A 17,500-nucleotide genomic window follows, 5' to 3' on the forward strand; every position below is an offset into this window, starting at 1 on the left:
GTGGTTCAAGCACGTTCAGCATGTGTTTAAAACCCTCGTTTTGCACAACCGAATCTGCACTTATAAACACACCGATTCAATGGCGCTGGGCGTTCAAGCTCCTCCGTTATTGCGCTCGCCATGACCACGCTGTGTGTGGACTGAACGTGCCAACAACTTTTTTTGTTTTGTTTCATATATCAAACCGCAGATCAAACCTCCCCTCCCCGCCCCCCCCCCCCCCCCCCTGAATGAGACACCCAGAATGTACATGAAAATAAAGAAAGTGAGATTTACAATATTAACTATGAATGTTAAAACACAGAATATTGACAACATATGAACGTCACACACACCCTCTCCATTCACATATTTTAAAATCAAGCAAAACGCTACAAAAATGCAACAAACACAGCGAAGTATGAATGTGAAGGGTAAAAAAACCCCACCTACAATCTGATACATCTGATATACCACGAAGCTTTAGAACTTTGTTGTAAAAATCTCCTTCCGCGTCTGTCCCTGACACCCGCATTTCAGGCCCTGGAATCACTCTGTGGAAATGCTCCCGACCCACACTGCTTAGTACCTCGTCTGACCTGCTGCGACTTAGATTACCATAGTAACTAATTATATTTTTCCCCTAGAGGGGGGGGTTACCCACATATGCGGTCCTCTCCAAGGTTTCTCATAGTCATTCACATCGACGTCCCACTGGGGTGAGTTTTTCCTTGCCCTTATGTGGGCTTTGTACCGAGGATGTCGTTGTGGCTTGTGCAGCCCTTTGAGGCACTTGTGATTTAGGGCTATATAAATAAACATTGATTGATTGATTGATTGATATATTGCCATAGTGACTAATTAGATTACCATAGTAACCATTGAAATACTTAGTAAAGTTCAAGACTTAAGGTCATTAGGAGACATCACTGCACATCATAATGGCAGCTACAGTTTCCATCTTAAAGATCTAAGACAATTATTTGGGAATGTCCGGCGGGCCAGAGTGCAAAGCTTAACGGGCCTTAATTTGTTTAAGTCTGGTATACAGGGTAAGCGGAACAAAAAGAATGATGGTTCTGCCACTAGGGCGGCACCCCGTATAAAAGGTAGGAAGTAGGAAAAAGGTAAACATGGAAGGAGAAAGAAGAAGAGGATGAGGAAAAAAAGCAGTTTGAGACCAGAAAAAAACCCTATGATACCCCATATGAGCACATGTTACGGCACACAAAAGCATGAGACTTGCAACAAGGAGGAGGAAGCTGCAGCCATCAGGGCGCTGCTCTGTAAGCCATCATAAAAGAAGCAGCGAGGGTGTTTGTGTGCATATCTGTGTGTAGTCCGTGGGTGCGTGTTAGGTCTATAAGCCTGGAGGTCGCTCCGCTCGGTGTCCCAGAACACAGTCAACATCCCAAGTGTCTTTGCCGAGATTTTATTTCTTCCGCTGCACTGGTCTGGCTGTGGTGTACAGCATGGCCTTGCCAAGGCCACTGCAAAGGGAGCCGTATTGTAGATAAGGATTAATTCGATGAGGGCGTGCAATAACATTCCAATGGTTTATCTGCTCTAGTTGTTCGTTCTGGCTTTCAAATTAATCCTAATTTCGCTTTGCAGAGCGGAAAGCTTCTCTGAGAAGTGTCAATTTATTAGTTTATTTGAACAGGGACAACACACTGTGATCAACATTGCTGCACATGTGCAAGTTTTAGCTACGAAGTTAGTTTCCAGCCATAGTCCCTGGGCAAGCTGTAAAAAGCAACACTCATTAAGAGCCTACCACTTGCTCAGTGGCCTAGTGCAGTGGTTCTCAAATGGGGATACGCGTACCCCTGGGGGTACTTGAAGGTATGCCAAGGGGTACGTGAGATTTTTTTTAAATATTCTAAAATTAGCAACAATTCAAAAATCCTTTATAAATATATTTATTGAATAATACTTCAACAAAATATGAATGTAAGTTCATAAACTGAACATCAAATCAAGTCGGCTATTCCATTCATTACAATGCAACAATGCAATATTCAGTGTTGACAGCTAGATTTTTTGTGGACATGTTCCATAAATATTGATGTTAAAGATTTCTTTTTTTGTGAAGAAATGTTTAGAATTAAGTTCATGAATCCAGATGGATCTCTATTACAATCCCCAAAGAGGGCAATTTAAGTTGATGATTACTTCTATGTGTAGAAATCTTTATTTATAGTTGAATCACTTGTTTATTTTTCAACAAGTTTTTAATTTTTTTTATATATTTTTTTCCAAATAGTTCAAGAAAGACTACAAATGAGCAATATTTTGCACTGTTATACAATTAAATAAATCAGAAACTGATGACATAGTGCTGTATTTTACTTCTTTATCTTTTTTTTCAACCAGAAATGCTTTGCTCTGATTAGGGGGTACTTGAATTAAAGAAAAATTCACAGGGGGTACATCACTGACAAAAGGTTGAGAACCACTGGCCTAGTGGTTAGGGTTTCCGCCCTGAGATCGGTAGGTCGTGAGTTCAAACCCCGGCCGAGTCATACCAAAGACTATAAAAATGAGACCCATTACCTCCCTGCTTGGTACTCAGCATCAAGTGTTGGAATTGGGGGTTAAATCACCCAAACGGTTCTCGGGCGTGGCCACCACTGCTGCTCACTGCTCCCCTCACCTCCCAGGGGGTGAGGGTGATGGGTCAAATGCAGAGGATAATCTCACCACACCTAGTGTGTGTGTGACAATCATTGGTACTTTAACTTTAACTACTTAAAATAGTAAAACAACTGATTATCTCACACACATCTACGCCAAGATTCAGCAGCACAGGCACTATACATAGGGATGATGCTCGAAACCGATTTTCCTAGTTGTTCGATAAGAAAAGAACCGAGTCTTCGTACTCGGATCCCTTTTTGAGGAACCGGTACCCGTTATCGAGACCACTATAGTAAAGAAAAAGAGTTGGTTCTTTATTCGAATCCCTGGGAACGAATCCCGTCCCGACAAGAAATGCCCCGTGGGACATCACAAGAAATGACGTCACGTAGCTCAGTCATTTGTCACGGTGGGGTGCAGCGTGCTGCGGTTTGTTCTCCCGGGCCTCAAAACTGACGGCCCCAGATGAAAGCGTGCAGGTAGGAGATGATTTATTTCTCATAAATCATACACATTACAACAGACAGAAACAAAACAAAAGGAAAGCGTGCCGTTCGCACGAGAAGCTAAAGCAAAAACTTACTTAGCACAGGAATACTAGAAGCTAAGGTAACTTTAGCACAGGAATCATGAGTTTGAAAACCAGAATGCCAATGTAACCGTTGCAAATGCAAACAATGAAGCCACGACGAGTGACCGTAAAAGGCAGGCTTAAATAGAGTCTCTGTTGAGCAACAGGTGCGCGTACAAGGCATGTGAAAATCATAAGTAACCATGGTGACTAAAACAAACCCCCGAAGTGCACAAAACAACTAAGGAAGTCCAAAACTAACATAACTAAACAAAACATGATCCGACCACGGATCATGACATCATTAGGCATCACTAGTGCTTTCTCTATTTCTTTAGTTTATTTGGAACATGAACACACTTACAGTATAATACATCACAGTTTCATATCATTTCACTTTACAAGAGTAGGAAGAAGTAAAGCTTATTTAATCCTACCCCTTTCCCACTTCATAGCGTTTACAAATATATACATCATTTACTGACCTTTTTATAATAAAATATCTGTGAATTAGTATATACAACAGTTTTATAATATGTCATTAATTCAGTCATTATTAATATACTGAGATAAAGAATATCTTTTTTTCTATAAGGTTGAAAGTATTTCTCATAATTCCTCTTCTTTGTACTTTGTAAGCACTATTCATTTGAACAACCTCTTAAACTGGATCATATCAGTACAATCTTTACTTAATCCATTCCATCATTTAATTCCACATCGTTTAAGCTGTTTGCAATTTTACCAAATCATCGAACTTTAATATTTTTGACTCAATAAATAAAGTGTATGTTCTCTATATCCAACATTATGTATCAGTCTAATTGATCTTTTTTGTAACACGGTTAACGAATGTAGCGCACATTTGTAGTTATTTCCCCACATTTCTGCACAATAACTCAGATATGGTAATACTATAGTAGCGAGCAGTAGAGAATGTGAAGTGATTTGTTAAACCAAATATTGTGTTTTTTTCCATATACAACAACCTATCTGGACTCGATAAGAGAATCGACAAGGAATCGGTTCGATAAGAGGATTCGATAATAGGCTCGAACTCGATAATTTCTTATCAAACATCATCCCTAACTATACATTAAAGGCCTACTGAAACCCACTACTACCGACCACGCAGTCTGACAGTTTATATATCAATGATGAAATCTTAACATTGCAACACATGCCAATAAGGCCGGGTTAGCTTACTAAAGTGCAATTTTAAATTTCGCGCAAAATATCCTGCTGAAAACGTCTCGGTATGATGACGTCAGCGTGTGACGTCACTGATTGTGGAGGACATTTTGGGACAGCATGGTGGCCAGCTATTAAGTCGTCTGTTTTCATCGCAAAATTCCACAGTATTCTGGACATCTGTGTTGGTGAATCTTTTGCAATTTGTTCAATGAACAATGGAGACAGCAAAGAAGAAAGCTGTAGGTGGGAAGCGGTGTATTGCGGCCGGCTGCAGCAACACAAACACAGCCGGTGTTTCATTGTTTACATTCCCGAAAGATGACAGTCAAGCTTTACCATTGGCCTGTGGAGAACTGGGACAACAGAGACTCTTACCAGGAGGACTTTGAGTTGGATGCGCAGACAGGGTACCGTGAGTACGCATGCAGCTGCGGCTTCCAAACATTTGATCGCTTGCCCGTACGTGCGTGCCGCTATGTGCATGTCACGTACGTAACTTTGTGGACTTTGGGGAAATATATGTGCTGTATGAACTTTGGGGAGGTGAACGGTACTTTGGGCTGTGGGATTGAGTGTGTTGTGCAGGTGTTTGAGTTGTATTGGCGGGTTATATGGACGGGAGGGGGGAGGTGTTTGTTATGCGGGATTAATTTGTGGCATATTAAATATAAGCCTGGTTGTGTTGTGGCTAATAGAGTATGTATATGTCTTGTGTTTATTTACTGTTTTAGTCATTCCCAGCTGAATATCAGGTCCCACCCGCCTCTCACAGCATCTTCCCTATCTGAATCGCTCCCACTGCCCTCTAGTCCTTCACTCTCACTTTCCTCATCCACAAATCTTTCATCCTCGCTCAAATTAATGGGGAAATCGTCGCTTTCTCGGTCCGAATCGCTCTCGCTGCTGGTGGCCATGATTGTAAACAATGTGCAGATGTGAGGAGCTCCACAACCTGTGACGTCACGCTACTCGTCTGCTACTTCCGGTACAGGCAAGGCTTTTTTATCAGTGACCAAAAGTTGCAAACTTTATCGTCGATGTTTTCCACTAAATCCTTTCAGCAAAAATATGGCAATATGGCAAAATGATCAAGTATGACACATAGAATGGACCTGCTATCCCCGTTTCAATAAGAAAATCTCATTTCAGTAGGCCTTTAAGCTTCAACAGCACCATGGACAGTTACACACAGGCATGGTTACACTGACAGCAGACAGGAGGCACAAAGCAGCAAAATAAAATACATTAATGACGATGTTCACAAGTCTGATTCTCAAGTCGCCATGATTTTTAGCATATTTCTGAATTGCTTTAATGTATGAACATAGTGTATATGAGAAGGGATATTGTTTCAAAACTGGACTGCACTCACTGAGAAGACAGAGTGGCTGAAGGCACTTTTCCTGACAGGAACTATCAGGAGGCGGATCTAGTTTGTCCCTGGCTCACATGTACAACATCAGAAAGTGGTGATTGGGCCAAATCACGTAAGGTTTTCAAAACCATATTACCATTATGAAATGTTACCAAATATTCCCAGTTCAGTAGTTGGTATTTGTCCAATATATTACGGTGGTGATAACGAAAATATTTAATGTCCAGGACTTTAAGAGACTGCTTATTTAGATAGAGCAAATCGGTTTCAGTGTTGTCTTACAGCCCTGAAACAGTGAGACAAATGTGTGTATTGAACAATAATTTAGCACTTACTTTAAAAAAGTAGTTTTATACTCGTGAGTGTTGATGACACAGATTTGCAACAGTTGATATTCTAGTTTCAAGCATGTTTTACTCAATATAGGTCATCAAATCTCAGCAACAAGCTGTAATATCTTACTGAGATCATTTAGGACCAAAACCCTTAACATAAAATCTGTTTAGTGAGATTAATTATCTTTTCAGACAGAAAATAAGCAAATATCACCCTTATTTGAGATATTTAATCTTACTTAGATTTCAGTTTTTGCAGTGTGGCATTGTGGACAGGGATAAGGTTAGGTATGATTTACCCTGGTAAACGGGGCCTTAAAGACCGGCATGGCAATGGCTGGAAGATTGCTTTATGGTAAAAGAGGTTCCTCGTCACTTTCATCTCATCCTTTTTCCCAGCAGCACTCAGTGGGGGTGCACTTTATGAGTCCCTATGGGAAACAACCCCCTCTTTCAAGTCTCTCTTCTCTTCACTCCCGTATCGTTGCTTCCCTCCCTGCAGGGAAAGCTCCACGACCCCCAAGGGATGGGCATCATTCCCCGGATTGCCGAAGACATCTTCCATTACATATTTGCCATGGAGGAGAACATAGAATTCCACATCAAGGTCAGTTGGTGCTGTGCTGCACTTTGTGGCACAAACAGTACAGTACGTGCTGGCATGGCGCTCAGACCTGTGATGTAATAATCCTCTGGTGGACGGCTGCTGTGTAATCAGCCTAGCATCAATAAATCACCATGTTTGAAACGCTGTAATCTCGCAGTATTTGTTACGCTGCAGGATAATGCCTTTAAACAGTGCAGCAAATAAATGTTATTGTTTCTCTTGCAGGTATCCTACTTTGAGATCTACATGGATAAAATCCGTGACCTGCTGGACGGTGCGTGCTTAAGGCGCAAATAGCCGCTTTAATAGTATCCTATCCTTCTTACTGTATTTATTTTCTGCTTCACATAGCATTGAAAGCACACATCGGAGACTCTTACTACACACACACATACTCTATGTATATAAATTGTATGCACAAATGAGGCATATGGCATCCATAAGACTGGGTGTGTAGTGGAGAAAAGCTTCAAATAGTATGCAGATAAGCCTTTAAGTCAAGAAAAAGGGGGAACTAGCTGCATGGCAGTGTTTCCTACAGGACTGCAATCTACACTATATTGCCAAAAGCATTTGGCCACCCATCCAAATGATGAGAATCAGGTGTCCTAATCACTTGGCACGGCCACAGGTGTATAAAATCACGCACGTAGGCATGGAGACTGTTTCTACAAACATTTGTGAAAGAATGGGCCGCTCTCAGTGATTCCCAGCGTGGAACTGTCATAGGATGCCACCTGTGCAACCAATCCAGTCGTGAAATTTCCTCGCTCCTAAATATTCCAAAGTCAACTCTCTGCTTTATCAAAAGAAAAGGGAAGAGTTGGGGAACAACAGCAACTCAGCCACCAAGTGGTAGGCCACGTAAACTGACAGAGAGGGGTCAGCAGATGCTGAAGCGCAAAGTGCAAATACGTTCTGCACAGTCAGTTGCTACAGAGCTCCAAACTTCATGTGACCTTCCAATTAGCCCACGTACAGTACGCAGAGAGCTTCATGGAATAGGTTTCCATGGCCGAGCAGCTGCATCTAAGCCATACATCACCAAGTCCAATGCAAAGTGGGGATGCAGTGGTGTAAGCACGTCGCCACTGGACTCTAGAGCAGTAGAGACGCCTTCTCTGGAGTGATGAATCACGCTTTTCCATCTGGCAATCTGATGGACCAGTCTGGGTTTGGAGGTTGCCAGGAGAACGCTACATTTCGGACTGCATTGTGCCAAGTGTGAAATTTGGTGGAGGAGGAATTATGGTGTGGGCTTGTTTTTCAAGAGTTGGGCTTGGCCCCTTTTTCCAGTGAAAGGAACTTTGAATGCTCCAGGATATCAAAACATTCTGGACAATTCCATGCTCCCAACCTTGCGGGAACAGTTTGAAGCGGGCCCCTTCATTCTCCAACATGACTGTGCACCAGTGCACAAAGCAAGGTCCATAAAAATATGGATGACAGAGTCTGGTGTGGATGAACTTGACTGGCCTGCACAGAGTCCTGACCTGAACCCGATAGAACACCTTTGGGATGAATTAGAACGGAGACTGAGAGCCAGGCCTTCTCGACCAACATCAGTGTGTGACCTCACCAATGCGCTTTTGGAAGAATGGTGGAAAATTCCGATAAACACACTCCGCAACCTTGTGGACAGCCTTCCCAGAAGAGTTGAAGCAGTAATACAAACCCTGTTTCCATATGAGTTGGGAAATTGTGTTAGATGTAAATATAAACGGAATACAATGATTTGCAAACCCTTTTCAACCCATATTCAATTGAATGCACTGCAAAGACAAGACATTTGATGTTCAAACTCATAAACTTCATTTTTTTTTTGCAAGTAATAATTAACTTAGAATTTCATGGCTGCAACACGTGCCAAAGTAGTTGGGTAAGGGCATGTTCACCACTGTGTTACATGGCCTACAATAACATATTTTCATGTCTAGACCATACAATAGCCATTCATAACATTTTAGGGATGTTTTGTAACATTATAGAAGCCTTCGAGACATGAAATATCACCCCTATAGTCACCCTTAAACTATTTGTATCAATTCAGTCCAATATAAACTATATTGCCAAAATTATTTGGCCACCTGCATTAACTCACATATGAACTTGAAGTGCCATCCCATTCCTAACCCATAGGGTTCAATATGATGTCGGTCCACCTTTTGCAGCTATTACAGCTTCAACTCTTCTGGGAAGGCTGTCCACTAGGTTGCGGAGTGTGTTTATCGGAATTTTCCACCATTCTTCCAAAAGCGCATTGGTGAGGTCACACACTGATGTTGGTGGAGAAGTCATGGCTCTCAGTCTCCGTTCTAATTCATCCCAAAGGTGTTCTATCGGGTTCAGGTCAGGACTCTGTGCAGGCCAGTCCATTTCATCCACACCAGACTCTGTCATCCATGTCTTTATGGACCTTGCTTTGTGCACTGGTGCACAGTCATGTTGGAAGAGGAAGGGGCCCGCTCCAAACTGTTCCCACAAGGAATTGTCCAAAATGTTTTGGTATCCTGGAGCATTCAAAGTTCCTTTCACTGGAACTAAAGGGCCAAGCCCATCTCCTGAAAAATAAGCCTACACCGTGGTTGGGGGCGTGGTTAAGAGGGGAGGAGTATATTTACAGCTAGAATTCACCAAGTCAAGTATTTCATATATATATATATGAAATACTTGACTTTCAGTGAATTCTAGCTATAAATATATATTTATTTTATTATATATATATATATATATATATATATATATATACAGGTAAAAGCCAGTAAATTAGAATATTTTGAAAAACTTGATTTATTTCAGTAATTGCATTCAAAAGGTGTAACTTGTACATTATATTTATTCATTGCACACAGACTGATGCATTCAAATGTTTATTTCATTTAATTTTGATGATTTGAAGTGGCAACAAATGAAAATCCAAAATTCCGTGTGTCACAAAATTAGAATATTACTTAAGGCTAATACAAAAAAGGGATTTTTAGAAATGTTGGCCAACTGAAAAGTATGAAAATGAAAAATATGAGCATGTACAATACTCAATACTTGGTTGGAGCTCCTTTTGCCTCAATTACTGCGTTAATGCGGCGTGGCATGGAGTCGATGAGTTTCTGGCACTGCTCAGGTGTTATGAGAGCCCAGGTTGCTCTGATAGTGGCCTTCAACTCTTCTGCGTTTTTGGGTCTGGCATTCTGCATCTTCCTTTTCACAATACCCCACAGATTTTCTATGGGGCTAAGGTCAGGGGAGTTGGCGGGCCAATTTAGAACAGAAATACCATGGTCCGTAAACCAGGCACGGGTAGATTTTGCGCTGTGTGCAGGCGCCAAGTCCTGTTGGAACTTGAAACCTCCATCTCCATAGAGCAGGTCAGCAGCAGGAAGCATGAAGTGCTCTAAAACTTGCTGGTAGACGGCTGCGTTGACCCTGGATCTCAGGAAACAGAGTGGACCGACACCAGCAGATGACATGGCACCCCAAACCATCACTGATGGTGGAAACTTTACACTAGACTTCAGGCAACGTGGATCCTGTGCCTCTCCTGTCTTCCTCCAGACTCTGGGACCTCGATTTCCAAAGGAAATGCAAAATTTGCTTTCGTCAGAAAACATGACTTTGGACCACTCAGCAGCAGTCCAGCTGGTGTCGGTCCACTCTGTTTCCTGAGATCCAGGGTCAACGCAGCCGTCTACCAGCAAGTTTTAGAGCACTTCATGCTTCCTGCTGCTGACCTGCTCTATGGAGATGGAGATTTCAAGTTCCAACAGGACTTGGCGCCTGCACACAGCGCAAAATCTACCCGTGCCTGGTTTACGGACCATGGTATTTCTGTTCTAAATTGGCCCGCCAACTCCCCTGACCTTAGCCCCATAGAACATCTGTGGGGTATTGTGAAAAGGAAGATGCAAAATGCCAGACCCAAAAACGCAGAAGAGTTGAAGGCCACTATCAGAGCAACCTGGGCTCTCATAACACCTGAGCAGTGCCAGAAACTCATCGACTCCATGCCACGCCGCATTAACGCAGTAATTGAGGAAAAAGGAGCTCCAACCAAGTATTGAGTATTGTACATGCCCATATTTTTCATTTTCATACTTTTCAGTTGGCCAACATTTCTAAAAATCCCTTTTTTGTATTAGCCTTACACAATATTCTAATTTTGTGACACACGGAATTTTGGATTTTCATTTGTTGCCACTTCAAATCATCAAAATTAAATGAAATAAACATTTGAATGCATCAGTCTGTGTGCAATGAATAAATATAATGTACAAGTTACACCTTTTGAATGCAATTACTGAAATAAATCAAGTTTTTCAAAATATTCTAATTTACTGGCTTTTACCTGTATATATATGTGTGTATATATATATATATATATATATATATATATATATATATATATATATATAAAAATATATATATATATATATATATATAAATAAAAGAAATACCTGAATTTCAGTGTTCATTTATTTACACATATACACACACATAACACTCATTTACTCATTGTTGAGTTAAGGGTTGAATTGTCCATCCTTGTTCTATTCTCTGTCACTATTTTTCGAACCATGCTGAACACCCTCTCTGATGATGCATTGCTGTGTGGCACGCAAAAAGTGCTTTCATCAAATGCACTAGATGGCAGTATTGTCCTGTTTAAGAGTGTCACAACATTACTGTTTACGGCAGACGAACTGCTTTACGGTAGACGGAAACGTGACTGCTGTTGTTGTGTGTTGTTACCGCGCTGGGAGGACGTTAATGAAACTGCCTAACAATAAACCCACATAAGAAACCAAGAACACGCCCTCGATCATTCTACAGTTATAATGATTGGGCAGGCACGTTGTTTATATTGTGGGAAAGCGGACTCAGGTCCGCATGGAGCTGGAGGGGGCGTGGCCTCCAGCTCTGCCTGAATTTCGGGAGATTTTCGGGAGAAAATTTGTCCCGGGAGGTTTTCGGGAGAGGCGCTGAATTTCGGGAGTCTCCCGGAAAATCCGGGAGGGTTGGCAAGTATGCTCCGGGTGGTCATGCCTTATTTTGAGTTTGTTGTTGTTTCCTGTGTGTAGTGCTGTAGTTCCTGTCTTGCGCTGTTATTTTGGTGACCCTTCCTGTTTTGTTGGCGTTCTCCTGTAGCAGCTTCACGCCTTCCTTTGAGTGTTATTACCCGCACCTGTTTTGTTTTCGCAATCAAGACTATTGAGGTTGCGCGTACGCTATCCTTCTTTGCGGGGACTTTGTTGATCGTCACGTCATGTAGGGATGTACTTTGCGGACGCCGTCTCCGCTCCGCACGCTGTAAGTTTTTGCTGTCGTCCAGCATTCTGTTTTTGTTTACTTTGTAGCCAGTTCAGTTTTGCATAGCCATCCCTATGCTCCAGTGCCTTTTCCTAAGCCTTTTGTTCATTTTTGGTTTAAGCGTTACCGGTACATACCTTTTTACCTACACGCTGTCTCCCTCTGTGCTCTGCATATTGGGATCACGACAAACCATCCTCGACGCGTTCCGACTTCTACAAAGCAATGAACTACCCGCTGCCACCTACTGATTTGGAGTATTACATGGTTACCCAGGCGAGCATTACACAGCACAGGCACTAGACAACGGCACATTATTATAGTTTTTGATTCGCAAAAAATATTTTTTGGACCAATTAGGTGTGATGCGGCACAGTGGTTGAAAAACACTGACCTACAGCATACGTGTGTGTGTGTGTGTTCCTCTAACAATAACCTCCTTCTCCCTTCACTGCAGTGACAAAAACCAACCTGTCCGTGCATGAAGACAAACACAGAGTTCCTTACGTGAAGGTGAGTCATCCTCATGCTGACAAGTGATTAATAGGAAAGATCCCACAGCAGTTATTGAAACATTATCCATTACAAAAAAATAATAGGTCTCTTTTTGTTGAAGACGTTTCAGTGTTGCCTCCATTCCACCTCTGTGGAGTACATGACCTGATGATGACTGACAATCGACACACATATCTTTCTATACCAGAATAGAATTGCACTAAAAAAGCACAACAAAATGAGTTTTCCGTACAACCCGTCCAAAAACGGACGTGCTATTGCGCTCGTAGCGCAAAAGCAAGACAACTTGAAATATTTTTGACACGCAAACGTGTGCGCTGTTTATTCAAGCAAAGAGCAGAAGTATCTTTTTACATCAAGCGACTCAAAATGGCCATACTTGCCAACCTTGAGACCTCCGAATTCGGGAGATTTGGAGGGGGGCGGGGTTAAGAGGGCAGGAGTATATTTATAGCTAGAATTCACTGAAATTCAAGTATTTCTTATATATATATGCATACAGGGTGACACAAAAAAAACGCTCATCAATAAAAATCGAATAACTTCCAAAATTGTAATTAGATTAACACAAACATTCAGCTACATTAGGTTAAGTCTATGTAGCAGACATCTCTAAAGTTTCAAGTCTGTACCACAAAAACTCTTTGTTTAACTGGCGCTCAAAAAATGTGCTCTAAATGAGCTCCCCGTTGCTGCAAGCACATTTGGATCCGGCGGGCAAAGTTCTCGATGACCCTCCCACATTCTTCCCTTGGGATCGCTCTTATTGCTGCTGTGATTGCTGCCTTCAGATCAGGGATAGTCTGGGGGTTGTTGCCATACACCTTGTCCTTAAGGTATCCCCACAGATAAAAATCTGAGGCGTTCCAAGTCCGGTGAATGCGGCGACCACTCCGGGTCACACCTGCGGCTGATCAGTCGGTCAGGGAAACGATGCTGTAGCCATGCCAATGATTCGTTTGAGGTGTGGGGGGTGGCACCATCCTGCTGGAACCACTGGAGGTCCCTCTTCGTCGACCAAGTGCTGTCCAGAATTTGCCAAGCACCTGAACATATCGCTCGGTGTTGATTGTCACAAACCGCTCGTTGTCGTCCTCGAACCAGAATGGTCCAATGATGCCATGTTTGGAGATGGCGACCCATGCAGTGCACTTGACAGAGTGTAATGGCCTTTGCAGACAGTACTCAGGGGGTGTGCTACCCCACAAGATGTTGTTCTTAGAGTTCACATGACCTGACAGCAGAAAATGTGCCTCATCCGAAAACCAGACATTGTCAAGGAAGTCTGGCGCAGCGTCAATCTTATCGCAAAACCACTGGCACATGATCACTCGTTTCCTCATGTCGGCAGGTGTAAGCTTTTGTTTAATCTGTATCCTGTAAGGATAGAGGTCGAGATCTGCAATCAAAATTCTCCGCACAGACTCCCGGTTCATTCCAAGCTCCTGACTTCGTCGACGCACAGACTTGCGTGGGCTGCGAACAACAGAGTCTCTGACCGCATCAACGTTCTGTGGTGTCCTTGATGATATCGGTCGTCCAGAGTGTGATTGTCTGTTAATATCTTTATGATTGAGGTTATTAACAGTCCCATGGGTTCGGAAATTGTTGACCCATCTGTAGATCATTGTGTGGGCAGGAAATCCACGACATCCAAACCGTTCTTTGAATTGCAATTGAGCCGCGTGGATAGAATTCAACCGAAAATAGGCCTCAACTATAAATGTCTTTTGTTCAGTAGTCCATGGCATCTCGAAGTTGAAATTTTCTAAACTTTTAGAACATTAATTCTTCTTGGTAAATCCGAAAAATAAAAATAATTGATTAATGATTTCAAAAGTTATTCAAGTTTAGGTGATGAACGTTGGCCAACCAAAAAGTAACCACAGAACACTGTACACAACATTCACCAGGAGATGGCAACAAACAACTTAGATAATTCTATTACAGGCAGCATCTGTGAAATTTAATTTGCAGGAAAGGAGTGAGTTTAGGGTTGAATTGTCCATCCTCGTTCTATTCTCTGTCACTCGTCGTCGCCATGACTGTCTCTTCTTCGTTCTTCTGCTTTGTCTCCTTCTTGTTGTGTGTGCAGTTGTGCACTTTCCGAAAGCCGTAGATGTTATAAAGTGACTGGGCCGGCACGCTGTTTATATGAAGGAAAAGCGGACGTGACGACAGGCTGTCCTCACTCAGGTCCGCATGGACCTGGAGAGGGCGTGCCTTAAGTCCGGCTGGAAATCGAGAGAAATTAGGGAGAACGGTTGTCCCGGGAGATTTTCGGGAGAGGCACTGAAATTCGTGAGTCTCCCGGAAAATTTGGGAGGGTTGGCAAGTATGAAAATGGCAGTCACAACGAACCCCAGTGACGTGCGGTGAGGTTCATGACTGGTGAGGCACTGACTTCATCACAGTTAGATTTACAAACATATGAACCCTAAAGAGTATCTTATTCACCATTTGATTGGCAGCAGTTGACGGGTTATGTTTAAAAGCTCATACCAGCATTCTTCCCTGCTTGGCACTCAGCATCAAGGGTTGGAATTGGGGGTTAAATCACCAACAATTATTCCCGGGCGCGGCGCCACTGCTGCCCACTGCTCCCCTCACATCCCAGGGGGTGATCAAGGGGATGGGTCAAATGCAGAGGACAAATTTCACCACACCTAGTGTGTGACAATCATTGGTACTTTAACTCATTGCCGTTGTTAGGCCTATTTTAGGGGGGCTCAAGCCCCCCTAAAATATTCTTAAGCCCCCCTAAATAATTTGGTGGTTTTTTTTTACAAATAAATAATTATAAAGTGGCCCAAATATGAGTTTAAATAAATAATCATATAACCTGTTATTATTCACTCAGTTTCCCCTCACTTCGTAGCGTAAGGTAGAGAGCCCCTTTCGTGCGTCGGTATCCAATCCATTCCACTTGTTCATATAGAAAATGCCCACATCACTCAAATTCCAGCCCGCATTTTCTCTGCGACCTTTCTTGCGGTTCTTTACAATGAGTGAAGCTGCACAAAACCTTGTGTGTGCAATTGTAAATCATTTATTTTTTAAGTTTTGTGTTTCTTGTAGAATCTATATAAAGTAATATACATAAGCCTATTGTTAAAATAATGAAAAAAATATCATTAAATATATTTGTTTTATTGTATTGTTACATTAATAGCTGTTTTATTATTATAGGATGGCTTGTTAAACATTTAATAGGATTTTCAGAGGGAGGAAAAACCAAGACATTTAATATAAAATGTAAAATGAATAAATACATAAAAAGAAAAAGAAAATATATGGTTAAAAGCCATCGTCCCGGGGAGCATTTCATTTCGTCCCGTGCATTTTTTTAAAATAATAATAATAACAATGAATAATTTCTAAGTCTTTGTTAGCCGTTTGTGAAGTTTTGTGCCCGTGCGTAACATTCGCTTGCATCCTGTGCATCTCCTTGGGGCAAAGCCCACCCTGTCCTTAAAAGCTAGTGACGCCCCTGCTTTAACTTAACTTTAACTTTACACATACAAACTGTAGCTCACAAAAAAGCACATTTAATAAAAAAAACGTTATTATGGTCTTACCTTTACTTATAAGTGCGGGAACAGTGGTGTTGGTGTTGGAGGAGTTGTGAATGAATGAATAATGAAATCCGTGCTGCAGTCTGCAAGTGTACCTAATGTTGTGTCCCTCCAGTCGTTCACGGCTCCTCTGGCGCGACTCGCGAGCATTGTTGTTTTTGCACTTTTTGGCTTCTTGTTAAGTGACTTTTTTTGGGTGGATTCGGTCTTGCACGTGGAGGGTTTGGGTGTGGCGCTCTCGTCGGAGGGTGCAGTCTGCGGCGGAGGTGCCTTAACCGGCACCAGGACGCGGGGTTACGCGAGCCTCAGCCAGTGCGTCTTCGCAGCAGTTTTATGATCGCTCAGCACAAGAAATACGTTACACACATACAGTTGTTGACAAAATACACTGTACAGTATATACCTCAGCTAACTAAACTATGGAAATGTATAATATAGTTCATATAGCAATACGGTCTCACTGCACAGCAGGCCAGCAGTTAGCCGAGTCCGCAATCCATGTTGCGGCACTGAGTGACGTGCCTCAACTGGCTGCTGTTCACCGCACCGTCTCTTCTCAGTATTTAAACGGCAAATGTGAAAATTCAGCGATTTTGAATAAAAATAATCAAACTGGTGAAGTTAAATGGAAAATAACTTTATAGTATAATCACTGGATACATATAACAATTTAATGCAAATTTTTTCTTTTTACATTTTTTTTCTTTCCATGATGGCAGGTGAGGCCCCCCTCACCTGCCTCAAGTGACCGCACGTCACTGACGAACCCCCACCTTTGGGTAAAACTCTTGAGGGTCACTTAAAGGGGCCGCACCGAATTACTCACTCTTAACCGCATATACGAATGCTAAACAAAAACAACATTATGTGCAGAATAGAACAATGGCAGTGAATAATGACGACAAAGTCAGGTAAACAGGTGTGGTGAATGATGTCCTTAAGGCAACAGTACAATATACCGTTACAACGGTATACAGGACAGGAAGACTGATGGGTCGCCTCCTGGAAAGTGCCCCGTGAAGAGGTAGGAAGTAAAGATAAACATGGGGGTAAGAGGAGGAGAAGAAAAGCAGCTCCCAATTTAAGGTCCTGTGGGGGTGGGGGTCTCAGTTTTAGACCGCGAAAAAACTCGAGCAACAATAAGCACATATGGGAAACATACAAAGAACACAAAGGACATTAAAGACATTAAAAGAGCAGAGCTGATGCAACCAGCCATTTCTACATACAGCTACTAAAATAAAATAAATAAATAAATAAAAACGTATACACCGTGGTGGCCTCTGCGGTGTTCCACGCCATCGTCTGCTGAGGTAGAGGGAGCATGGCCAGAGACAGGAGCAGACCCTACAAAGCAACCAAGATAGCCGACTCCACCCTCGGCCGCCAACTAACTCTCGGCCA

At 42.3% G+C, this 17,500-nt stretch overlaps 1 protein-coding gene across 1 annotated transcript in view; it reads left to right on the forward strand.

The window, feature by feature from the left end:
- kif5ab (kinesin family member 5A, b) overlaps positions 1 to 17,500 on the forward strand; it is a 459,246-nt gene that overhangs the window by 139,544 nt on the left and 302,202 nt on the right. Inside the window, exons 4-6 of the mRNA XM_061937764.2 lie at positions 6,597 to 6,701; positions 6,927 to 6,975; positions 12,463 to 12,518. Coding sequence (XP_061793748.2) covers positions 6,597 to 6,701; positions 6,927 to 6,975; positions 12,463 to 12,518 — 210 coding nt within the window. The remainder of the gene's footprint in view (positions 1 to 6,596; positions 6,702 to 6,926; positions 6,976 to 12,462; positions 12,519 to 17,500) is intronic.

This window comes from Nerophis lumbriciformis, linkage group LG03 (genome assembly GCF_033978685.3).
Source record: "Nerophis lumbriciformis linkage group LG03, RoL_Nlum_v2.1, whole genome shotgun sequence".
Lineage (NCBI taxonomy): Eukaryota > Metazoa > Chordata > Actinopteri > Syngnathiformes > Syngnathidae > Nerophis > Nerophis lumbriciformis.